The 26623-nt window shown below is 51.2% G+C and overlaps 1 protein-coding gene across 1 annotated transcript; it reads right to left on the reverse strand.

Moving 5' to 3' along the window:
• Window positions 1-696: 696 nt before the first annotated feature.
• Window positions 697-25852, reverse strand: LOC144232358 (zinc finger protein 496-like). Its single transcript, XM_077765191.1, has 9 exons — window positions 25829-25852; window positions 16441-16573; window positions 15812-15919; window positions 14528-14641; window positions 13451-13681; window positions 11739-12194; window positions 11110-11217; window positions 9826-9939; window positions 697-3876 (listed from the first exon to the last, which is right to left on the reverse strand). Exons 2-9 carry the CDS (start codon window positions 16547-16549, stop codon window positions 3137-3139), a joined length of 1980 nt encoding a protein of 659 aa, XP_077621317.1. The 5' UTR covers window positions 16550-16573; window positions 25829-25852; the 3' UTR covers window positions 697-3136.
• Between the last annotated feature and the right edge of the window lie 771 nt (window positions 25853-26623).

Raw genomic sequence — 26623 nt, forward strand, 5'->3', positions numbered from 1 at the left:
AGGAGATTCCCCATTGCTCCTTTCCTGGTGAACCTGCCTTGAGCACATTTCTTAACATGTAGCCTTGATGCATGGGGCACTGGTGGGCACTAACCATCACTTTTAAGACAAAACCGTATCAACTTTTGTTGCTAATAGACAATGTGCCTGGGCTTGATAGGATTGGGGATCATCAAATCCCCTACATTACACTGCAAACAGAAGAGCTTGCTTCTGGTCCAAATTCTGCTTTTGGCAGAGGAAGGGAACTCCCTCAGGGGAGACAAGAAATTTGGACCAATGTCCAAGTCTAAGGCATGTGTGGACTTGCACCTTCTCTCCCATCAATGTCATGGTGTGACTTAGGAATGGCAAGAGAACTTTCCGCCAGTGGTCTCATCTGTTTTGCCCAAGTGCAGCAAGAGTTCAGGAGACAAAGGATGCACTAAATACTGGCCAAAGTTGGCTGAAATAGCTATGATGTAACGAGGAGTGCAACCTAACCAACGTGCAGTCATTTCCTCTTCTAGAGAGGGCTCAGATCAGGTGACAGAAACTATCTGAGGTAAAGAAGTTTCATAAGGCGTTGTCTGATGTCCAGAAGGACCATTTTCAAGATCATTATACCTCAAGCTCTCCTGGTCAGGCCATTTGACCAACTATCTCTGTTGGCATTTTACTTTTTTTTTAACCAAAATTTAAAGTCTAACACGAATATTAATTCAGTGAATTTTTTATTATGCACCTGTTCAGTTTGTGGGAACAATGCCAAGGGATCAGAGGAATAGGGAGAGCAGATGCTTCTCAGATGTGCAGTCTCCTGAGCCTCCGTGGCACCCTCACCTGCCTGCCCAGTCCCCACAGAGGGAGGGAGGAACCAAGCAGGTAAGCCCTCGTATTACCTGAAGCTTTCTGCAACATGGGTATCCCTGGCTTCCTCTGCATGGGATGAACCTGGGATTGGAGCTACATTACCCATGATGGTTTCCAGGAGCAATGTCGACTCCTGGTTTGCTAGGTGCCTTGGTCAGCTTTGGGTCACTGAATGGGAGGCTGCCTCACAATATCTGACTGACACTGAAGAAATGCACAGCCTCCTTTTAGGTTTCAGTTCTGGTACATTCCATTTGTTTATTATTTATGATCAGAATCTACATGTAAAATACACTGATTAAGTGGGGCAATATTCCTCTTAGATACACGTCTGCAGTGGGTGGGCTAACACACTCACCACCAATGGAACCTTTGGCCAAAGCACAGTTGGATGGGATAAATGTGCACAGAGTTTGGCTTCTATTTGGAATTTTCCATTAGCCTTAAAAGATTCTGGGGGTTTCTTCTCCCCATTTCCTGACAGATCAATAAAAATGGCAAACTCTTTAGAAACAAAGAGCCCCAATAGTTTATTATTGAGGGTGTGACCAAAGGGTTTTACTGCATTTACTGCTCCTGAGTACGTAGATGCATCTACACAGGCACAGCCGTCATTTAACTCTAGGACCTTGTAACTCTTTCACTGGGTTTGGGGGAGTGGTGTCTCGATATGACAATGAGGTGGATGACAAGGAGCAAACTGGCAGTGGTACAACTACAGGACACCCGCCTGATCGCTGGGTTTGACAATGGGCCACAGCTGCTCATCCATCCCCACGCCTTCTCATCACTGGGCCTAGCAGACTCGGTCAGTTCTTCCCGGAGCAGTAAGACCACAGTCACCAAGGTCTGAGGCTCCACTGCCAGCCATTCCCCGTCCAGAATGCCAGGCTAGACGTTGAAGGGTCTTGTGCGGAGGACACTCCCCCAGGAGCAGCAGCTTGGGTCTGAATCATGGTTCCGGTGGAAGGGAGAGCTAACTACTGTGTTGTGCAGATTGGGGATGAGAGCTGCAGGACTATGTGGTGGTGTGGGCTGAACTATGTCCCCAGCCCCCACAACTCGAACCCTGGCACACCGGAGTGTAACCTTGTTTGGAAACGAGGCTGCAGCATATGTAATTAGTAAAGATGGGAGTGTATGGGGTAGGACGGGCAGGCCTTAGATACAACTGGGGTCCTTACAGAAAGGGACAGACACATACACAGGGCACCATGTAAGGATACAGCAGAGCTGGGCCAATGCTTCTGGAGCATCAGCAATTGCCCGCTAGCCTGGGGGGTGGGCAACAGGAGACAGGAAAAAGCCTCCCTGGCAAGGGGCCACCCTGCAGAGAGCCAGACCTTGGACTTGTGCCTTCAGAACCAAGACGATGGCTTTGTTGTTCTGAGCCGTCTGGTTTCTCAGGAGCTCTCATGAACGACTACAACCAGCATGCTAAGTCATACGTGCAGAGCATGACTTCACCTGAGGTTGTTTCCCCAGCTCAGCTCACCCAGACACAACAGAACACCCTCCCTGGGGGCTGAGCCCCCATTCCTGGCCTTGATGGACTGCACGTCCACCCCACCACCTCTCATGAAGCCCCTTGGAGGGTACAAAGAAACAACATTTAGGGGAGGGTGTGCTACAGGTTAAAATGTGGGCTTTGCCTTCGATGAATTCATGTTCCCTAATAAGCAGATACCATCACAAATGAAAGGGTAGGTGTTTACCTTCTGTAGGAGCTATAAAGCCCCCACCACGGTTTGAGCCTGAAAGGGCTGCCTGATAACAGTAGGTTGTTTCTATGGGCATAGGGGTGACAGGGACTCAGACTTCTGATGACAGGACATGGCCTGGTGTGCTAAGCCCTGCGGTCACAGCCCAAAGGCAACAGCCCCCTTGCCAATCAGCACACCCCAACCTTCTTGCTGTCAGACAGATGTACAGGTACCCCCAGACCTCAGTACAGGGGGAGGGAAGGTGTCGGACACGAATTTATGGGAGTGTATTTGACACTGGCCGGCAAGGGACAGACCCCCAGGGGCTGACCATGGCAGGGGGTGGTCCCGTCCCTGCCTGCCTGGGACCATCTGGAGGGGGCGCTTCTCTAGGACCTGCGGACACGGAGAGTCAAAGCTGGTGTAGACACCCCCTCCCTGCCATTTGGCACAGCAGAGCCAGAGCACATGCTCAGTCGGCCACTATCTCATTTCTACCTGAGAGCGAAGGGCAGGAGGACGCGGCGTCGGTCCCGGGGCAGGTGCACCGTGGGAGGGGGCCGGGCAGGGCCGTGGCCGCCTCAGTAGGAGTTGAGGGCCTGCTTGGAGCGGCGCTTCATGTGCAGGCGCTGGTGGCGGAGCAGGTCGCAGTTCTGCGAGAAGCTCTTGACGCAATAGCGGCACTGGAAGGGCCGCGCCGAGTCCCGCAGGTGGGTGCTGCTGCGGTGCCGCGCCAGCTGCTCGGGCCGCTGGAATGCCCGCCCGCAGTCGCAGCACTGGAAGGCCAGCAGGCCGCCGGGACCCCCGCCCACGGTCCCCGACGCCGTGTCCGGCTCCGCCTTCTGCACCGGTTCCAGTCCGCTGGTCTGTAGATGTATGCGCCGGTGCGACAGCAGGTGCGAGTTGAGGCGGAAGCTCTTCCCGCAAGCGCCGCAGCGGTAGGGCTTCTGGGCCTCGTGGCTCTCCAGGTGCCCGTCCAGGTCCTCGCTGTCACTGAACAGCTCCCCGCACACCGAGCACTCGTGCGGCTTCTGCTCCCTGCGGCTGCGCAGGTGCCGGATGAAGTTGACCCGCCAGCGGAAGATCTTCCCGCAGTTGGGGCAGATGTAGGACTTTTTGGAGGACGTCTGTACCTCGCCCCCGGGCTCCGCGCCACTGCGATGCGAAGCTGGGAGGCTGCGCGGCTTCTCCGTGGGGCCCCGTGGCTCATCCGCACAGTAGGGCCCGAGCTGGGAGTCCTCGTCTCCGGAGCTGGACAGGACGATCTCGATGGTCACCTCCTCGTCCAGGCCGTTCTCTGGGGTCAGCGCGTCCCCTCCGGCTACAGGAAAGCCACGCAGAAGATCAGTGGTGCTGCCCAGCCACGGCCCTGCCCCTGCAAAGGCTCCTCAGGGAGGTTCAGCGTGGATCCTCTCCCCTTCTCTGTCCGATATCCCTAAGGCCCTGGCACAGACCTTAACTTCCTCCTTTCCTAGGTGGAGACCCCTACAATCTCTAAAGACTTTGTGTTTGTCAGTGTAAGGTCTGGCCACTTAGACATCAGTTAGCACCACTTACTTAACCAGGCATAGGGCACATTAAAGCTGTCGGGAAACAGCTATTCTAGAAAGGCAGTGCCAGGAAGGTGCCAGCTACTGTGTGCTGGGCACTGACACGCTCCAGGGGCTCTGTGACACGTGTGACACCAACAGTCCCATCTGTCCTTGGACACAAGCCACTGGTGTATTATTTGCCAAATTACACACACAAGCAAACTTGGGTGACACGCTCTGGGCTCAGGGTTGAAGGGGAGTCAGTCTTGCTGTGCCAACCTCAGGGCTGTTCAACCCTACACCCAGGTCAGCTGTCCCTCAGCGTCACCTCTGATGCCTGGCAGCAGCCCCCAGGCAATGGGTTGAGCTGCTCTGTCTGCACTTTATAACCTAGATTGCACCGAACAGACTCCAGGAATCCGGAGTCTGTGATGTTGGAAGACAGGTGGACAATGGGGTGAGGTCCTAGCCAAGCCCACCATGCAGCTTCCCCTCGGATCTGTTTCCCCGCTATATGAGCTGTGGGGCTGAGGTGGTGGGTAGGGGGTGGGGGAGTGCTGCCAGAACCCCCTGAGGTCTTAGCAGGAATACAGAGATTGCGCATTTAGTATTTGGAGGAAGGAGCATTCTGTGTGGTTAGGGAGCCTGAGGGCAAGTAAAGCTGGAAAGACAGAAGCAGGGCAGGAGGACTGAGAAGCCATAGAGTGGGCAGACACCAGGCAGCGGCAGGGCCACAGAGTGCACTCGATCCTCAGGGGACAGGGTAAGGGGACTCAGCACAACATGAGACTGGGGAAGAGAGACGGAGTATCTGGAAAATTCCCAGCTTTATCCACACTGGAACAAATGGCAAAGTGTGCTCTGAAGAGAAGGCTCAAGTGGCTGGATGACGATCCAGTAAAGGGATTCTGGGTGTGGCCCACGGAGGTGAGGCAACCCAGGGAAGAGCTGTGGAGGACCCTCTGGTTTGGTGAATGCCTGTGAACTGCACGATGAGCAGAGACATTGCCAACTCGGACTAAGAAGCAAGAGATCTTAAGAAGGCTGTCAGACTTCTGGGATTCCACAGAAGAGGCCAGCAGAGCTATCTGGAGACCAATGGGAGGGTGCCCTTGAGAGACGGCTGGCTCCAATGGCTCCAATGGCCGTCCCCAGGCAGATAGGATACTACAGCGCCTGGGGCCCAAGGGCAAACAGAGCACTGGCCAGAGATTCAGCCCAAGCCTTAAGGTCTATGAAGTTTCTGAGAGAGAGAGACTATGAATATGTGTGTGCGCATGAGCAGGGGAGGGGCAGAGAGAGAGAGAGAGAGAGAGACAGAGAATCCCAAGCAGCCAGCACAGACCCCAACTTGGTGCTCAAACTCATGACCATGAGATCACAACTTGAGCTGATATCAAGAGTCAGATGCTTAACCGATTGAAGCACCCAGGTGTTCCAAGCTTTAAATTCTTTTTAAAAAAAGTTTTAATGTTTATTTTTGAGAGACAGTGTGAACAGGGGAGGGGCAGAGAGGGAGACAGAATCTGAAGCAGGTTCCAGGCTCCAAGCTGTCAGCACAGAGCCTGACCTGGGGTGTGAACCCACACACTGTGAGATCATGACCTGAGCCAAAGTTGGATGCTTAACTGGCTGAGCCCCCCAGGCACCCCAAGCCTTAAGTCCTAATGGAATTTGCCGTACTAGGTTTCAAACTCGCTTGGGAGCCTTTATTCTTCCAAAGTCTCCCTTTTGGGATGAAAAGGTCTATCCCACACCTGTCCCAGCCTGCACTTTGGGAAGTACACCCTGGATGTTTTGTTTCACAGGTTCACAGCCAGAGAGGATGTGCCTGGGGGGGTCTCCCCTCCATCTGATCCACAGGATATTCAGATGGGTTATGGATGCAAAGCTGATGCTGGAAGAGATTAAGGGATGTCCTTGATGGGAAGAGAACATGGACTTTACAGGGCCTGAGGCTGGACACTATGAGCTGAACGGCGGCCCCTTAAAAATCTGTAGGTCCAAGTTCTAACCCCAGTATGTCTGAATATAAACGTATTTGGAGACAAGGCATTTCAAGAGGGAATGAAGTTAAAATGAAGTCATTAGGGCGGGACCTGTATACCAGGTATCCTTATAAGTTAAGGGCTCATACAGAGACGGATGGCGTGAATACACAGGGAGGAGATGCTTTCTGCAAGCCAAGAAGGAGGCGGGACTCAGGAGAAGCCTACCTCGCAGCCACCTTCACCCTAGACTTGCAGCCTCCAGAATTCTGAGAAAACCCAGTCTGTTTGAGCCTCCTGGTCCGTGGTCTTATTTCAGCAGCTCTCAGAGACTAACATAATGCATATGGGATGACATCTGCTCGGACCAGAAAGTCAACAGAAATAGACGCAGAGCTGCTGAAGAGGGAAGAGTAAATCAACAGTAATGCTGCTGTGTGTCATCAACACCACAATGTAAAGAACCTCCAGGTGGCATGAGACACAGAGGTGTGCCCAAAACAGCAGGGAAAGGGTAACAGAGCTCCTGGATCAGCACTGACAAGTAACGGGTGTGCGTGGGGGCAGGGCGGTGAACTGGGTAGCAGGATAACAGTGGGGCTAACAGGCAAGAATTATTGGTCTAAGTGCTTTTATGTGAACGGAATTATTTAATCCTCAGCAATGAATCCATCTGTGGGCAGCTGGGGGGCAAGACTCAGTCGTTTAAGCATCCAGACTCTTGATTTCGGCTCAGGTCATGATCTCATGGTTTGGGGGTTCAAGCCCCGTGTGGGATCTGTGCTGACAGCACGGAGCTTGATCGGGATTCTCTCTCCCTCTGTGTCTCAAAATAAATAAATAAATAAACATTAGGAAAGAAAGAAAGAGAACCACAGTAATTCCACCCGGCAGCTATGACGATTATGCCTGTTTGGCAGGTGAAAGAGTTCAAGCGGAGGGAGAAAGCTGCTCGGGTTTCAGAAGAGCAGTGGCCAGGTGGTGCTGCAGGCAGGAAAGGCCAGAGCGCGGCGCATGCCGGGAGCAGAGGCACACTCCTGGCTGGCGGCTGAGGCCTCCGGAAGAGCACTCCATGCACTGGGAATGAACAGTCCTCCAGGAGCCGCAGGGGCTGAGAAGCAGCAAGGATAGGAAGCTACAGGTGGAAGTAAACAAATAAAGATATAGGCACTGTAAAAAAACACATTCTCAGAATGTTAGAATGGGGAGGCTTTCTTACAAGACATAAAACCGAATAGGAGACAATGAACAAAATTTACATTTTTTAAATGCAGAACACAGCTCAGGTCATGATCTCAGCTTCATGGGATTGAGACTTGCATTGGGCTCTGAGCTGAGTGTGAGGCCTGTTTAAGATTCTCTCTCTTCCTCTGTCCCTCCCCTTCTCTAAAATAAAAAAATAAAGTATAAAATAAAATGCAACAAAAATCACGAGCTGAAAGACCTAGAAAGTTAAAAAAAAAAAAAGTGGGAAGAATTATGCGCAAATGCAGAAGAGGCAACAGATTCAGCCCCTTACTGTTGAGTTTCTATGAAATTCATTCAAAGATCAGCTATGGCGTGGTAATGTGAACAGCACAGCCCAGGGCCTGACCGCTTGGCTTCAGATCCTCACGGTGGGCTGCTCCTGGGCCCCTGCCTTCATCCCAGGCCCCCAGATGCAGGACAGAGACATAACAGTACCTCTTACAGGTTGAATATGTCTCCCCCCAGTGGTTCAAGCCCACGTGAGGTGGTGGGGCCTATAGGAGGTGGTTACCTTTAAACAGTCTTGAAGGTGGGATCAGAGCCCTAACAGGAAGAGGGAGACACAGGCCAGCTCAGTGCTGTCTCCAAGAGCATGCAGCAAGGAAAGGCGGTGGAGCATGCAGAGAGGCAGGCGACTACGAGCCAGGAGAGTCCTCACCACTTACAGGATCTGCCAGCACCTGATCTCGGATTTCCCCCACCTCCAGACTCTGAGGAATAAATTCCTTCTGTCTATGCTGTCTTGCATAATTAGCCTGTGCCTAAGACAGCACACATCTCGGAAGGTGCCAGAAGGACTCAGCACAGTCCCGTGGAGATCTAACAGTGGTGCTGCGCTTCGGACCTAAACCAAGCTCACCAAATATGCACAGGGAAAGGCCAACAAGAACAAGGGCTAACAAATGTCAGCGAGGAGACTCACAGAGGAAACGTGGTAAGGAAGAGGGCACAGTCCGTCTCAGTGCAGCGCCAAAATGCGCTGGTCAAACCGGCACGGACAGACGGTCGGGGAGCACCCGGCACGAGCTTGGCATGTGGTGTAGACCCCTCCCCCATGTCAGAGAGCAGGGCCACTGAAACAAAGCGGGTGCCTGTTCCTGGAAATCTAGCAGCCCTCCAGTCTGACAGCAACCTCGGCCTCCTGCCATTTCAGCAAAGACTCTGTGTGAGTACCCAGGAAGGGGAGCGGAGAGCACTCCCGTGTTGGTGAAGGTCCGTCTGCCGAGCGAAGGTTCGCCGGTGGGGCCGAGACGCGCTGTGGGCGGGCGCCAGCAAGAAGCCAACAGGCCTCTCTGGCAGGTATGCTGAAGCCCGCCCAAACGCTCACCTTCAGCGCACGTGCACGCACGCGCGCGCGCGCGCGCACACACACACACACACACACACACACAAATGTGGGCCCCGCTTGAAGCTACCCGGAAATACCACAATCCCATGCGAATCTCGCCTCCACATGCCATCCCGGGTCAAAGAGACCGTGCGTTAGTCGGTCTCCCTGATGTGGCTGGATCCAGGGAGAGGCAGAGCTTGGGTCCGCTGTTTGGAAGGTCTGCGCCCGAGACTGGTAAGGCATGCCGCACTCCAGTCCTTGCTGCTGCAGGTGGGGACTGTCACCATCACGGCGGGTGTGCACGCTGGCTACTCTGGTGAGGCATCCTGTCCAGCGGGCCCCTCACCCCAGACCTGGTCTTAATTCCAGGACTCGGATCAGGGGCTCTGACCCTACGCTGCCGACAGCCCTACATCACAGCCCTGCTTCTACCCGCAGAGGGAGGGCAAGGAGTGCAGGGTATGCGAACGCGAGGGGCCCAAGCAGAACAACCAGCCCAGGCGGCAGATCACCCACAGGAGCAGCCGGCAGGGGTTTCAGTCCAGTTCCTGGCCCTACCCCACCCGGCAGCTGCACACACGCACCACACACCGGACACCGCACACACGTGTGATTTCACATGCCACACCAGAGACCATGTGCACAGGCACACACACGGAACCCACCACACATGCATGCACTTTCACACGCCACACCAGACACCATATGCGTGTGCACTTTCACATGCCATACACCACATGCACAGGCACACACACACAGAACCCACCACACACGCATGCACTTCACACATCACACACTGCATGCATATGCCACACACAGAACCGACCACACACGTGTGCACTTTAACACGCCACACACCACGTGCACAGGTGCGCACATGGAACCAACCACACACATGTGTACTTTAGCACGCCACACACCACATGCACAGGTGCACACACACGGAACCCACCACACACGTGTGCATTTCACACATCACACATCGGACACTGCACGCATATGCACACATGGAACCCAACATACACAGACGTGCACACATAGAACCCACCACATGCAGAGACATGTGCTCACATGCACTACACTACACAGGGCACACATCGTGCCACACCCCCACCGTATATACTGTTGCTCACATAAACGTGACATCCCCCACACTCTCCCCACCCCTTTACCTGGGCAGGTGCTCTGAGTGAGCGCCGTCTGGGGGCAGGTCTGGAACTCGGGCACCTGCAGCTCATCCCGTTTCCTTCTCTCCTCTACCTGGAAAGGCTGGAGACCTGGGAAGTCTTTCCAGAGAAGAAAATGGAGAAAATGATTTGCCTTGCAGCTGCCAGCCTCACAGATGCTGGACCGTGACCTGGGAGCAGCCCAGGCGCCTGCTCGGTAAGTCCTGGAGCGAATGACTGGGAAGGTGGCATGGCCATCAGCATGAACACAGGCTCCAAAGGCAGACAGGATCCGCGTGCATGCGGGTGCTGTCTGGTTCTGAGAATGTCTCTGTGCTCACCTCCACGTTCTGTGGTGGGGTTTGTGCATGCTCCAGCATGGGGTCCTGCACCCACAGATGCTGCCCAGACACACGCCCAGCAGGGACAGAGGGAACAGAGGGGCCAACTGCACGTGTCAGAGTCTGCACCTCATCCCAGCTGGGGGGAGCCACAGCCTGGTCTGCTCTGCTTGCACCTCGTTCCAGTTGGGGAGGCAGGGGTGCACAGCCTGATCTGCTCTGCCTGCAGCTCATCCCAGCTTGGGGGGGAGCACCCACAGCCTGGTCTGCTCTGCCTGCAGCTCGTCCCAGGTGGGGGCGGGGAGCACCCACAGCCTGGTCTGCTCTGCCTGCAGCTCGTTCCAGCTGGGGGGGAGCACCCACAGCCTGGTCTGCTCTGCCTGCAGCTTGTCCCAGCTGCCGGTGGGGGTGTGTGTGAGGGGGCTGCTGCCTGTACTGTGCAAAGCATGTCCCCCTAAAGGGGCAGATATTTCACGGCATTGGGGCATGGACAGCCTGGGACAGGTGGTGGGAGATGCTGTGGTGGAGCTGTGCCACTGTCCACTCAGCCTCAATCCTCCCTGTGCCTCGGTTTTCTCACAAACCAGACCGGTGCCCAACCAGGAGAATCCTCCACCGACTCCTCCTCCCCAGCCTCCCTTCGGAAGAGTGCCTGACCCCACCTGTGGATGAGGTGGGGGGAAGGGCACCTGTTCGGCACAAACAGGCACTACCTACAGCGAGAAGACTCCTATCACATCCTGGGCTCTGGCTGAGGGCAGTGCAGTCCCCACACCCAACAGAACTGAAACCTCACCCTGTTCCTGGGAAGAGTCAGGGACAAGGCCGGGCATGTTCCAGCAAGACAGAGTCTGGGGGGGTGACTGGGCTGCAGAGGGAGGCTGGAGGGAGCTGGCCTTCCCCCACCCCCCCAGTAGCAGCCTCCCCCAGCTCAGCAACCATCACTCACCCAAGTAGGACACCTGGGACACATCCTTCCCTTGCAGGTCCTGCAACTCTGGGACCCGGGGCTCATTCTCCTCTCCCTGGGAGAGATTCAGCTGGGTGCCCGGGTCACCTGTTCGTGGGGAGGGGGACACACAGCCGTCAGTGAGTGGTCTGCACCGGAGACCAGGGCAGGTACAGTGGGGGGACCCTGTGTTGGTGTAGATGCACCCACAGGTCCCCTGCACATGCAGGCAGAGGCTGGGACAAGGAAGAGCTTTGGGACGAGGGCATCTCCTGTGGGACTATCAGGAAACCAGAGGTGAAGAGAGCCGTAGGACAAGAATGGCAGAAAATCAGGGGCGCCTACGCAGCTCAGGTCATGACCTCACAGCTCGTGGGTTCCAGCCCTGCGTCGGGCTCTGTGTGGACAGCTAAGAGCCTGCAGCCTGCTTCAGATTCTGCGTCTCCCTCTCTACCCCTCCCCTGCTCGTGCTCTGTCTCTCTCTCAAAAATAAACCAGACGCACAGGAAACATGCTGCATTTGGTTTTCCATGAAAACAGCCAGGTGAGTCTGATCCACACATGGCGGTGGGGCCCAGGGGTGAAGAGCTATCAGACAGAGGCTGGGCTCTGGACAGAGGGTGTCTTACTTGGAGGCAGCGAGACCCCACAGTCCTCCCCGATGATGAACTCTCCATAGAAGCCCGTCTGCGCAGGGTCCAGAAGGGACCAGTCCTCTTGCGAGAAGCAGAAGATCATGTCCTTGAAAGGAGAAACCCGGTTCTGAAACCACAGAGGGACAAGGGGGACGCCTGAGTCCAGGGCAGCTCTGAACCAGGAGAAAGCAAGCTGGGCGGTGGGCAGAGCCCCCTGGAGTCCTCGGCCACACGAGCCCCAGGGAGGAAGGCAGAGAGGCTGCCCAGCTGCAGCCTGAGGTAGCCTCACAAAGGTCTGGTCAGGATGATCCCAACTACAGATGCCTCTTGGCGACAGGGTGGCCATGGATGGGACACTGGCCTCCTCGTCAGTGCTGGGCCAGCAGGACACCCTCAGGCCCCAGGTGGGCACATGGGGGTGTCCGATCGAATCCCCAATGTGGATGTTCCCTGGTTAGAGTTTACTGTGCATGTGTGCAAAGTACAGGCTTGTTCACTGCAGCGTTAGTGATTCTAGGTCACAGGGAAAACTGAACGGGACGTCTGTGCCCAGCGTCACAGAACCACACTACTTCCCAGCAGGCACATCACAAATCAGTGAGGAGGAATGAGGGCCTGTCTGCAATGAGAAGGAAGAGCTAAGGGGTTTGGTTCCAGGAAGAGCACCCATGTAGAAGGTGGTCTAGATGGTCCCCACGTGCAAGGTGTCCCAAGGTCTGGAATGCTGGGTGCTGCTACAGGAAGCCTGTGGTTAGGACCTCATGGAGGCTTTTCTTTCTTTCTTTTGTAAAAAATTTACTACAATTTTTTAATTGTGCAGGCTCCACCCCCAAGGTGGGGCTTATACTCAAAGACTCTGAGATCAAGGGGGTTTCAAGCTTCCTGTAAACATTACCATAACAAAAAGCTTGCTGGTAACAATAAATGTCATGTAAACATTGTTCATTTTGGAGGCACCTGGGTGGTGGCTCAGTCAGTTAAGCATCCAACTCTTGATTTCAGCTTAGGTCATATCTCACAGTTCATGAGTTCAAGCCCTGCATCAGGCTCTGCGCTGACAGTGCGTGGAATCTGTTTGGGATTCTCTTTCTCCTTCTACCCCTCCCCCGCTCTTTCAATATAAACATTAAAAAAAGAAAAAGAATTATTCATTTTGTTTGTAATCGTCTGGAACCTTGTATTTGAGAGAACATCTGGGAGGAGTAAAATGTGAAACAACTCCTGGACACTTCTGTTTGTACCTTCTGATCCCTAAGAATAGAAGTTCGTAAGTGATTATTTCCACTAAGTATGTCACTATAAAGATATGGTTGCAGAAACTGTCCCCAGGTAGCATTCCTGGATATTAGCTTAACAAGGCTAATATCCTTGTATTTTCTGCAAAGTGTTTCAATCACAAAGCTTTAAAAATAAATAAAATTTCATTTTCAGTTATAAAAAATACGGTTTTAATTGGAAAGGTCTTCAAAATAAAATCTGGAGGAAAAAATGCAACCTGTAATACTTTCATATTGTATGATATACCAATATTTGTTTAAAAAAAAAAACGGTTGAGTGACTGACTTCAGCTCAGGTCATGATCTCACGGTTTGTGGGTTNAACGCTCACCTTCAGCGCACGTGCACGCACGCGCGCGCGCGCGCGCACACACACACACACACACACACACACAAATGTGGGCCCCGCTTGAAGCTACCCGGAAATACCACAATCCCATGCGAATCTCGCCTCCACATGCCATCCCGGGTCAAAGAGACCGTGCGTTAGTCGGTCTCCCTGATGTGGCTGGATCCAGGGAGAGGCAGAGCTTGGGTCCGCTGTTTGGAAGGTCTGCGCCCGAGACTGGTAAGGCATGCCGCACTCCAGTCCTTGCTGCTGCAGGTGGGGACTGTCACCATCACGGCGGGTGTGCACGCTGGCTACTCTGGTGAGGCATCCTGTCCAGCGGGCCCCTCACCCCAGACCTGGTCTTAATTCCAGGACTCGGATCAGGGGCTCTGACCCTACGCTGCCGACAGCCCTACATCACAGCCCTGCTTCTACCCGCAGAGGGAGGGCAAGGAGTGCAGGGTATGCGAACGCGAGGGGCCCAAGCAGAACAACCAGCCCAGGCGGCAGATCACCCACAGGAGCAGCCGGCAGGGGTTTCAGTCCAGTTCCTGGCCCTACCCCACCCGGCAGCTGCACACACGCACCACACACCGGACACCGCACACACGTGTGATTTCACATGCCACACCAGAGACCATGTGCACAGGCACACACACGGAACCCACCACACATGCATGCACTTTCACACGCCACACCAGACACCATATGCGTGTGCACTTTCACATGCCATACACCACATGCACAGGCACACACACACAGAACCCACCACACACGCATGCACTTCACACATCACACACTGCATGCATATGCCACACACAGAACCGACCACACACGTGTGCACTTTAACACGCCACACACCACGTGCACAGGTGCGCACATGGAACCAACCACACACATGTGTACTTTAGCACGCCACACACCACATGCACAGGTGCACACACACGGAACCCACCACACACGTGTGCATTTCACACATCACACATCGGACACTGCACGCATATGCACACATGGAACCCAACATACACAGACGTGCACACATAGAACCCACCACATGCAGAGACATGTGCTCACATGCACTACACTACACAGGGCACACATCGTGCCACACCCCCACCGTATATACTGTTGCTCACATAAACGTGACATCCCCCACACTCTCCCCACCCCTTTACCTGGGCAGGTGCTCTGAGTGAGCGCCGTCTGGGGGCAGGTCTGGAACTCGGGCACCTGCAGCTCATCCCGTTTCCTTCTCTCCTCTACCTGGAAAGGCTGGAGACCTGGGAAGTCTTTCCAGAGAAGAAAATGGAGAAAATGATTTGCCTTGCAGCTGCCAGCCTCACAGATGCTGGACCGTGACCTGGGAGCAGCCCAGGCGCCTGCTCGGTAAGTCCTGGAGCGAATGACTGGGAAGGTGGCATGGCCATCAGCATGAACACAGGCTCCAAAGGCAGACAGGATCCGCGTGCATGCGGGTGCTGTCTGGTTCTGAGAATGTCTCTGTGCTCACCTCCACGTTCTGTGGTGGGGTTTGTGCATGCTCCAGCATGGGGTCCTGCACCCACAGATGCTGCCCAGACACACGCCCAGCAGGGACAGAGGGAACAGAGGGGCCAACTGCACGTGTCAGAGTCTGCACCTCATCCCAGCTGGGGGGAGCCACAGCCTGGTCTGCTCTGCTTGCACCTCGTTCCAGTTGGGGAGGCAGGGGTGCACAGCCTGATCTGCTCTGCCTGCAGCTCATCCCAGCTTGGGGGGGAGCACCCACAGCCTGGTCTGCTCTGCCTGCAGCTCGTCCCAGGTGGGGGCGGGGAGCACCCACAGCCTGGTCTGCTCTGCCTGCAGCTCGTTCCAGCTGGGGGGGAGCACCCACAGCCTGGTCTGCTCTGCCTGCAGCTTGTCCCAGCTGCCGGTGGGGGTGTGTGTGAGGGGGCTGCTGCCTGTACTGTGCAAAGCATGTCCCCCTAAAGGGGCAGATATTTCACGGCATTGGGGCATGGACAGCCTGGGACAGGTGGTGGGAGATGCTGTGGTGGAGCTGTGCCACTGTCCACTCAGCCTCAATCCTCCCTGTGCCTCGGTTTTCTCACAAACCAGACCGGTGCCCAACCAGGAGAATCCTCCACCGACTCCTCCTCCCCAGCCTCCCTTCGGAAGAGTGCCTGACCCCACCTGTGGATGAGGTGGGGGGAAGGGCACCTGTTCGGCACAAACAGGCACTACCTACAGCGAGAAGACTCCTATCACATCCTGGGCTCTGGCTGAGGGCAGTGCAGTCCCCACACCCAACAGAACTGAAACCTCACCCTGTTCCTGGGAAGAGTCAGGGACAAGGCCGGGCATGTTCCAGCAAGACAGAGTCTGGGGGGGTGACTGGGCTGCAGAGGGAGGCTGGAGGGAGCTGGCCTTCCCCCACCCCCCCAGTAGCAGCCTCCCCCAGCTCAGCAACCATCACTCACCCAAGTAGGACACCTGGGACACATCCTTCCCTTGCAGGTCCTGCAACTCTGGGACCCGGGGCTCATTCTCCTCTCCCTGGGAGAGATTCAGCTGGGTGCCCGGGTCACCTGTTCGTGGGGAGGGGGACACACAGCCGTCAGTGAGTGGTCTGCACCGGAGACCAGGGCAGGTACAGTGGGGGGACCCTGTGTTGGTGTAGATGCACCCACAGGTCCCCTGCACATGCAGGCAGAGGCTGGGACAAGGAAGAGCTTTGGGACGAGGGCATCTCCTGTGGGACTATCAGGAAACCAGAGGTGAAGAGAGCCGTAGGACAAGAATGGCAGAAAATCAGGGGCGCCTACGCAGCTCAGGTCATGACCTCACAGCTCGTGGGTTCCAGCCCTGCGTCGGGCTCTGTGTGGACAGCTAAGAGCCTGCAGCCTGCTTCAGATTCTGCGTCTCCCTCTCTACCCCTCCCCTGCTCGTGCTCTGTCTCTCTCTCAAAAATAAACCAGACGCACAGGAAACATGCTGCATTTGGTTTTCCATGAAAACAGCCAGGTGAGTCTGATCCACACATGGCGGTGGGGCCCAGGGGTGAAGAGCTATCAGACAGAGGCTGGGCTCTGGACAGAGGGTGTCTTACTTGGAGGCAGCGAGACCCCACAGTCCTCCCCGATGATGAACTCTCCATAGAAGCCCGTCTGCGCAGGGTCCAGAAGGGACCAGTCCTCTTGCGAGAAGCAGAAGATCATGTCCTTGAAAGGAGAAACCCGGTTCTGAAACCACAGAGGGACAAGGGGGACGCCTGAGTCCAGGGCAGCTCTGAACCAGGAGAAAGCAAGCTGGGCGGTGGGCAGAGCCCCCTGGAGTCCTCGGCCACACGAGCCCCAGGGAGGAAGGCAGAGAGGCTGCCCAGCTGCAGCCTGAGGTAGCCTCACAAAGGTCTGGTCAGGATGATCCCAACTACAGATGCCTCTTGGCGACAGGGTGGCCATGGATGGGACACTGGCCTCCTCGTCAGTGCTGGGCCAGCAGGACACCCTCAGGCCCCAGGTGGGCACATGGGGGTGTCCGATCGAATCCCCAATGTGGATGTTCCCTGGTTAGAGTTTACTGTGCATGTGTGCAAAGTACAGGCTTGTTCACTGCAGCGTTAGTGATTCTAGGTCACAGGGAAAACTGAACGGGACGTCTGTGCCCAGCGTCACAGAACCACACTACTTCCCAGCAGGCACATCACAAATCAGTGAGGAGGAATGAGGGCCTGTCTGCAATGAGAAGGAAGAGCTAAGGGGTTTGGTTCCAGGAAGAGCACCCATGTAGAAGGTGGTCTAGATGGTCCCCACGTGCAAGGTGTCCCAAGGTCTGGAATGCTGGGTGCTGCTACAGGAAGCCTGTGGTTAGGACCTCATGGAGGCTTTTCTTTCTTTCTTTTGTAAAAAATTTACTACAATTTTTTAATTGTGCAGGCTCCACCCCCAAGGTGGGGCTTATACTCAAAGACTCTGAGATCAAGGGGGTTTCAAGCTTCCTGTAAACATTACCATAACAAAAAGCTTGCTGGTAACAATAAATGTCATGTAAACATTGTTCATTTTGGAGGCACCTGGGTGGTGGCTCAGTCAGTTAAGCATCCAACTCTTGATTTCAGCTTAGGTCATATCTCACAGTTCATGAGTTCAAGCCCTGCATCAGGCTCTGCGCTGACAGTGCGTGGAATCTGTTTGGGATTCTCTTTCTCCTTCTACCCCTCCCCCGCTCTTTCAATATAAACATTAAAAAAAGAAAAAGAATTATTCATTTTGTTTGTAATCGTCTGGAACCTTGTATTTGAGAGAACATCTGGGAGGAGTAAAATGTGAAACAACTCCTGGACACTTCTGTTTGTACCTTCTGATCCCTAAGAATAGAAGTTCGTAAGTGATTATTTCCACTAAGTATGTCACTATAAAGATATGGTTGCAGAAACTGTCCCCAGGTAGCATTCCTGGATATTAGCTTAACAAGGCTAATATCCTTGTATTTTCTGCAAAGTGTTTCAATCACAAAGCTTTAAAAATAAATAAAATTTCATTTTCAGTTATAAAAAATACGGTTTTAATTGGAAAGGTCTTCAAAATAAAATCTGGAGGAAAAAATGCAACCTGTAATACTTTCATATTGTATGATATACCAATATTTGTTTAAAAAAAAAAACGGTTGAGTGACTGACTTCAGCTCAGGTCATGATCTCACGGTTTGTGGGTTTAAGCCCCGCATCAGGCTCTGTGCTGAGAGCCTGGAGCTGCTTCAGATTCTGTGTCTCCCTCTCTCTCTGCCCCTCCCCTGCTCATTCTCTCCCCCCACCGCCAATAAATAAAACATTAAAAAAATGAAAAAGAAATCATAGTATTTTATTATTAATTTTTAAATGTTTATCTACACATTTTTGAGAGAGAGAGAGAGATACCATAAGCAGGGGAGGTGCACAGAGAAAGGGAGACAGAATCCCAGGTAGGCTCTACACCATCAGCAAAGAGCCCTCTGTGGGGCTTGAACCATGAACCATGAGATCATGACCTGAGCCAAAATCAAGAGTCAGATGTTCAACCAACTGATCCACGCAAGTGCCCCATAAATTGTGTCTTTAAATGTCAATCATCGGGAATATAAGTGAAATTTAACAGTCATAGGTTTACAATTACTTCCTTGTTTTTCTTTGTCCCAGCAAAGATTAAATCTGATTTAAAAAGATTTTAAGTGTAATGCTCCCCTGGGTCTTCGAGGGTGTAGGAAAACAGGTCCTCACATATGCGTGGCGGAAATGCACGTTTCTGGACCTTTGGGAGAATGTAAGGGAAGCACACCCATTCTACTTCTGGAAGTCATATGCAAAGGCATGTGTGAAACAACATGGAGCACTGTGTTTGGGAGAATTTCGTGAGGTTTCTTTTGTTCTGTACACTGTTCCCTAGTGTCTGAAGACTGACCTGAGCATGTAGCATGTAGGTCTAGGACATGGACTTATTTCAGAGTACAGTTCTGTTGATAATGTTCAGGTTTTCCCCAATATTTTGCTACCACAAGCCAATGGTCCAATGAACTCCCTCGCCAGTCTCCCTGCCCAGGACTAAGTGTCTCCAGGTTTCTACATGAACACACATCTTCACCAGTATTAAATATTCCCACACCGTTCTTCCAGGGCTGTACCCACACTGCACTCCACAGGTAATGCACCTGTACTGTTTACCCACACCTCTGCCAACACAGGGCACAGCTGTCTAACGACACTATGGGCACACAGCAATCAGCAGTGGAACTACCCTCTTCTCGACGAACAATTTCTTGTGGGTTTAAGGGCCAATCTGCATTTGTCTTCTTTGAAATCCTCGTGCGTTTTCATTGTCTGTTTTTCTATTTTCTAATGGTTCCTTTTCCTATTTTTTTAAACCGGCTTATTCAAAACTGTGGGCACATGTCACTCTTTGAACAAGGAAAGGATAATATTGGGGCGCCTGGGTGGCTCAGTTGGTTAAGCCTCCGACTTCAGCTCAGGTCATGATCTCACGGTTTATGGGTTCAAGCCCTGCATCAGGCTCTGTGCTGACAGCTAGTTCAGAGCCTGAAGCCTGCTTCAGATTCTGTGTCTCCCTCTCTCTCTGACCTCCCCTGCTCATGCTGTCTCTATCTCTCTCTCAAAAATAAAAATAAAATTTTAAAAAAAAAATTTAAAAAAAAAAAAAGGAAAGGATAGTATTAATTTTAAAATTAAAAAAATCCAACTGTATTGCGTAAAAAATCAGTAATATTAGTGGTATAGAATGAATTACAAGAAAACATTGAGGGGCACCTGGCTGGCTCAGATGGAAAAGTGTGCACCTTAATCTCAGGGTTGTGAGTTTGAGCCCCATGTTGGGCATGGAGATTATTTAATTAAAAACAAACAAAAACCTTAAAAAAAGAAAACATGGAACATATTAGTATGGTGATAATTTTGATAAAAGAGCTTTGAAGTAAAACTGTGGTTTTGTGTTGGGGTGCCTCCGTGGTTCAGCCGGTTAAGATCCAACTCTTGGTTTTGGCTCACGTCACGGTCTCACAGGTTGTTGAGTTTGAGCTCCATGTCAGATTCTGTACTGAAGGCATGGACCCTGCCTGGGATTCTCCATCTCCCTCTCTCTCTGCTCCCCCTTTCAAAATAAATCAACATTTTAAAAAATGTTTAAAAAAATGTGATTTGGGGGCACCTGAGTAGCTCAGTTGGCTAAGCAGCCAACTTCAGCTCAGGTCATGATCTCACAGTTCATGGGTTCGAGCCCTGCGTCAGGCTGTGCTGACAGCTCAGAGCCTGGAGCCTGTTTCAGATTCTGTGTCTCCCTCTCTCTCTGCTCCCCCTTTCAAAATAAATCAACATTTTAAAAAATGTTTAAAAAAATGTGGTTTGGAAATACAAACAGACCAACGAAGAGGAAAAGAAAAATTTGAGAAACAATTTCACCTATGTGAAAAACCAAAATCGTAAATCAACGAAGAAAGAGAAAAGATCATTTTTAGCCAATGTATTTGATACAGTTGACTAAAAATAAAATTAGATTCTCATCCTTGGTCAAACTAATATAAAAATTTTAGGGGCGTCTGGCTGGTTCAGACGGTGGAGCAAGCGACTCGTAATCTGAGGGTCGTTGAGTTTGAGCCCCAAATTGCGTGTAGAGATTACTTAAAAAAAACAGGGGTACCTGAGTGGCTCAGTCAGTTAAGCATCTGACTTTGACTCAGGTCATGATCTCAGTTTGTGGGTTCGAGCCCCGCATGTAAATCTGTGCTGACAGCGCAGAGCCTGGAGCCTGCTGAGAATTCTGTGTCTTCCTTTCTCTGTGCCCCTGCCCCACTTGTGCTCTGTCTCTCCCTCAAAAATAAACATTAAAAATAAATAAATAAAATATAAAACAAAACAAAACAAACCTTAAAGTGCCAAAAAAGCGAGGAAAATTGGCTTTCGAGAATAAATATAAAGACCATATAAAGAAATAAAGGGCAGGGGTGCCTGGGTGGCTCCGTCAGTTAAGCGTCCAACTTTGGTTCCAGTCATGATCTCATGAGTTTGAGCCCTGCATCAGGCTCTGTGCTGACAGCTCAGAGCCTGGAGCCTGCTTCAGATTCTGTGTCTCCCTCTCTGCTTGTCTCACTCTCTCTCAAAAATAAATAATACATTAAAAAAATTAAAAAAAAATAAAGGGCAGACATTCGCATGAAAATGGTAAGTATGTACAGTTTTGAAACAGTGTACAAATTCCGAGTGAAATCAAAAGACAAACAACAAACTGGGAACAAATGCACATTTATAAAAGGGCCTGGGCACTTAAAATACACACCATGGGGAGAGCCTTTCAGATCAAGTTAAAAATAGAGGGAATCAAGAAAGTAAACATTTTTAAACATATGAAAAAAAGTTTACCTTCACTAGTACATGAGAAAATGTGTGTAAAATAATATCACCAATGAAGATTCCCCCCCCAAAAAAGTGATCAAATTTTGTGCTGGTTCCAGGTGTCTGAAACCCTTCTGGCAGCTAGCACGCCCCTGTGGGGAGCCCAGCACACCTCCCTCCCTGCCACCCAGCCTCCCGTGCCGGCCTCCCTGGCCTCTCCCCAGCCTCCCCCTGCATGCCCAGGTCTGGGCTCACCTCCGGTTCTAGTTCTGTATAGACTCTACCGTTCTCTTCGGGAACCCACAACCTGACCTCCGCCAATGCCACTGGGTGGAGGTCCAGGCTCCAGGGGGAGGCTGCCTGACTGCTCTGGCCCTTCAGAGGAACCCTTCCCTCCTCTCAGGTCCGCCGCCTGACCCCAGTGCTTCCCAGACAACAGGATCTCCGGTGGGTCTGCAAGTCTGGGGCTAACACGCTGGACTGTGTGCACCTGTGAGGATGCAGGGCCCCGCTCTCCATTCTCCTTCTGTTCCCACGTTCCAGCCACAGTCTCATCTGCAGGCACACATGTTCCTCCCCCACTTGGTTTCCTCCCACAGGACCATGTTCCTGGAAGTTACCTGCTCAGAGCTGTCCTGGCCACCCCATCCCTGTAGGACCCCTGGGATCCCCCTGGTCCCAATATGCAGACTCTCCTTGATCTGTTAGATCTGTATCTTCTGGAGTGAACAGCTCCACAGGGATGCCAGCCCACACCACACCACTGACGGACGCTCCCCTGCTTTCCACAACCCGGCCGCCGGGGAGTGTCACTCACATCACAGTCGGCACAGGACTCAAGGACTCTGCTCTGTGAGTGCATATAACCCCTGATGGGCCAACAGCACGTCCCCCGATTACGGCATGAACCAGCTACTGGAGACAGACCTCTACCCAAATGCCAAATGTTAGTCACTGTCCATCTGTGGTGGCATGCAGATGCTACCAATTCTAGCAATGGAAACCCAGTAAGGTAGACAGGCGATGGGGACCTACCGGCCCAAGTCAGAATGCAAGCTAGACCTTGGGGACCCCCTCAGACAGAGAGCAAGCTGGGCCTCAGGAACCCCCCCCCCCCAGAGTGCAAGCTGGACCATGGGGACTCCTCCCCCCAAACAGAGTACAAGCAGGCCCGTGGAGATCCCCCTGCAGAGTGCAAGCCAGGCTGCGGGAACCCCCCCAGGCAGAGTGCAATTGGGGCCGCGAGCACCCCCAGGTGGAGTGCAAGCGGGCGATGGGGACTTCCCCCCAGGCAGAATGCAAGATCCCCACAGTGGAGTGCAAGTGGGACTACGGAGACCCACCCCAAACAGTGAGTGTAAGCAGGGCTACAGGCCTACCACCAGTGGAGTGCAAGTGGTGCTGTGGGCCTCCCCCCGCACCCCCCGCCTGAAGTGGAGTGCAGGCAAGGCTGTGAGGACACCCCTCGGTGCAGTGCAGCAAGCGGAGCCACCTAGAAATACCATTAGACCCTGGCTGACCTTGTACCTCCTCACCTTCCCTTCCCCCCTACCGCCAGGCCCCCACTATGCCCTCCTGCAGATAGTCTCTGCTGTCTGGCCCACTTTGCCCTTGCTTGTGGTGTATTCAATAAGCATCTAGCTACTTGAGAACAAAATTTAAAAATGAAAGAAAAATGAAACACTTTAAGCACCATCTTGGTGTAGAGGCCAAAATTCCCACACCCGGATCATAGAAAATCCTCTGGAATCTTCTGGAAAGGTATTATACTGATAATAAAACTAACACGGTTAGCTGGCTAGAAGGCCAATCTACAAAAATCAATTCTATTTCTACATTGCTGTATATGAACAATAACTGGAAAATTAAAAAAAAAAAAGACCACTTACAACAACATCAAAACCATAGCACTATTAAGGAAAATGCTTACAAAATGTGTGTGCCTCCCAAACACTGAAATTCTAAACAAATGGGAGAATTTCACGTTTCTAGGCTATAAGGCTCCATGCTGTAGGTGTCAGTTCACCCCACAGTGAGCGGTACATTCAATGCAATCCCAAACAAAAACCCCAGGAGGCATTCCTAAAGAAACTGATATACTAATTCTGAAGTTTATTATGGACATGTAAACTACTTAGAGCCTCCAGGAGAACTCTGAAAAAAAAAAAAGAAATTGGAGGACTCACACTGCCCAGTTGCAAACCTTACTATACAGGCATAGTGGTATTGGCATAAACAGTCAAATCACAGATCCATCAAGATATATTCCTATACTCAGATGTAGTATACAACAACAACTGATTGTTGACAAAGGTACGGGTTCACTTCAATGGGGGAAAGGAAAATCTTTTTAGTGAGTGATGATCAAGAACTAAATATCATGTGAAAAAACAGAACTAAACCTAAAATCCTACACTTCATACCAAACCAAAAAAAACAAACAGAAGAAACAAGAACAAAATAAAAACAGAAACAGAAATAACAAAAAACCTTGAAATGAATCAAAGACCTAAATGTAAAAACTCACAACTATAAAACTTCCAGAAGAAAATTCTGTGTGACCCTGGGGTAGACAGATTTGTTATGATATAAAAAGTATAAATAACAAAAGAAAAACATGGGATGTCTGAAGATGAACAATCTTCAAAAGACATCAAAAGACATCAATGAAACAATGAAAAGGCAAACTGTAGATAGTGATAGAAAAGATTTCCAGTAATATATCAGACAAAGGACTTTTATCCAGTATATATATATTTTACAAAGTTCTTTTTAACTTTTTTAAGTTAAATATACTTTTTAAGATTATGTATTTATTTTGAGAGAGAGAGACAGAGAGAGAGAAAGAGAGAGAGACAGCGTAAGTGGGGGAAAAGAAGCTAGGGAGGGACAATAAGAACCCCAGGCAGGCTTTCCACTGCCAGCAGAGCCGGATGTTGGGCTGGAACCCACTAAGCCAGAAGATCATGACCTGAGCTGAAATCAAGAGTTGGACACTTAACTGACTGAGCCACCCAGAAACCCCTATTTTTTTTTTATTTTGTTTTTAATTTGAGAGAGAGAGAGAGAGCGAGAGAGCGAGAGCGCGAGCGCGAGCAGGACAGAGGGACAGAGAGAGAGAATGTTAGGGCTCCATGCTCAGCACAGAGCCTGACACTGAGCTCGATCCTGTTACTCTGGGATTATGACCTGAGTCAAAATCAGGAGTTAGATTCTGAGCTCCTCTTTTACAAAGTTCTAAAACACAGTAAGATGGGGGGGCAGGGTGCCTGACTGGCTCACTTGGTATGAATGCAAATGAATGCAACTCCCGATGTAGGGCTGTGAGTTCAAGCCCCACGTTGGGTGAAGAGCTTACTTAAAACAAAAAGAAGAAAAAAAAAAAAAGGCAGTAAGACAAACAACCCAGTAAGCAGGAACAATATTTGGGAACCTCACAAAAGACAGAGAAATGATCCACAGCACATGGAAAGATGATACACTTTGTTAGTCAACAGGGAAATGCAAATTAAAACCATAAGATACCTATTTTAATGGGCAAAATATGCATTTTTCTTAAAAAAAAAAAAAACAAACTACAATACCAGTAAATGGTGAAGATGTATAGCAACAAAAACTCTCATTTACTAGGTAGGAGTGCGAGTGGTCAACCACCCCAGAAAACAACCATTTCTCATATAATCAATCAGATCCTTACCCTAAAACAATTCCATTTCTGGGCAATCACCCAAGAGAAATAGAAACATATATCCACAAATAGACATATAAATGTTCTGGAAGTTTCATTCATAACAGCCAAAATGAAGGGACCCAAATATCGATGGACAGGTGACTGGGCAAATCACCTTTAGTAAGTGTACACTGGAATACCACTCAGCAATAAAAAGGAACAAACAACTGATACAGACACATGAGTGAGGCTGAAATCATGGAGCTGAGTAAGAGAAGCTTGACACAAAAGAATACATCCTGGGGCGCCTGGATGGCTCGGTCAGTTAAAACATCCCACTTTGGCTCAGGTCATGATCTCATGGTCCATGAGTTTGAGCCCTAGCATCAAGCTCTGTGCTGACAGCTCAGAGCCTGGAGGCTGCTTCAGATTCTGTGTCTCATTCTCTCTGTGCCCCTTCCCTACTTATGCTCTCTCTGTCTCAAAAATAAGCAAACATTTAAAATATTAAAAAAAAAAAAAAACAAAGACCACATCCCCTAGGACTCCATTTATAGAAAATTCGAGAATGAGAGAAGATCATCTACAGTGGCAAAAGGGAGATCACAGCTGGCCTGGGCCTGAGAGCAGGTCCTGCAAAGGCCACAAGGGAACCTCTGGGGTTTGATGGAGAGTAAACATATAAATACCATTTTCAATCATCATTCTGGTGAAGATTAGAAACAATGTTAAGAGAATAAATATCTATAGGACAATTACACATACACTATCTATCCATCCATCCATCCATCCATCCGGCATGTTAAAATCACCCGAGGCCTTTACTCCAATGATCAGAGCGGACACCGGACATGACCCACGTTGGGCACCCCACCTCAGTGCCACATGACATGTCACACTGGGAAGGTCATGCCAAAATGCATTACCTGCATCTCATTGTGAGTTAAACCCTACCTGAGCGAGGTCTTCACCCTCCAGTACTATCAATGCCATGACAAACACTGAAAGTCAAAGGAAGGATGCATTACCTAAATGTGAAACTTCCAGGACGCAAAACATGTATTATGGTTCAAGTCCCCCGTTGGGCTCTGTGCTGACAGCTCAGAGCCTGGAGCCTGCTTCTGATTCTGTGTGTGTCTCTCTCTCTCTGCCCCTCCCCTATTCACACTCTGTCTCTTTCTCTCAAAAATAAACATTAAAACATGAAAAAATAAAAATAAACCAATAGAATATTTTTAAAATGTGTGAAGTTGAATCAGGAGTTTGGAACAGGCTTCCCAAACTCACATGTGCCGACGAACCACCCAGGCATCTCAATAACAATGCACACTGCATTGTCAGTAGGTCTGTGGAGGAGCCTAAGGGCGGCCATTTGAACAAGCCATAAGTGGCTTTGATCCCAGAAGAGGCCAGTGTGATGAAAGCCCGTCCTCCCAAAATGCGTTCCACAGGATGGAAGACAGAGCTCTGAAAGCCATGGGTTTGCAGGACAGAATCTGATGTTGGTCTCAAAGGGTATCAAAAGGTCCATCCCAAATACTCCACTCTGGCATTAGGACTTTTCAGTCAACTGAGACACAGGATCACAGAGAAAGCTCTCTACTCAGGGCTTCTGGGTGGCTCAGTCGGTTGAGAGCGTCTGACTCTTCTTGATCTCAGCTCAAGTCATGATCTCATGGTTCGTGGGTTCAAGCCCTGTGGAGTTCACAGCGCAGAGCCTGCTGGAGATATTCTCTCTCTCTCTCTCTC

Source organism: Crocuta crocuta, unplaced genomic scaffold (genome assembly GCF_008692635.1).
Source record: "Crocuta crocuta isolate KB4526 unplaced genomic scaffold, BGI_CrCroc_1.0 scaffold498, whole genome shotgun sequence".
Classification (NCBI taxonomy): domain Eukaryota; kingdom Metazoa; phylum Chordata; class Mammalia; order Carnivora; family Hyaenidae; genus Crocuta; species Crocuta crocuta.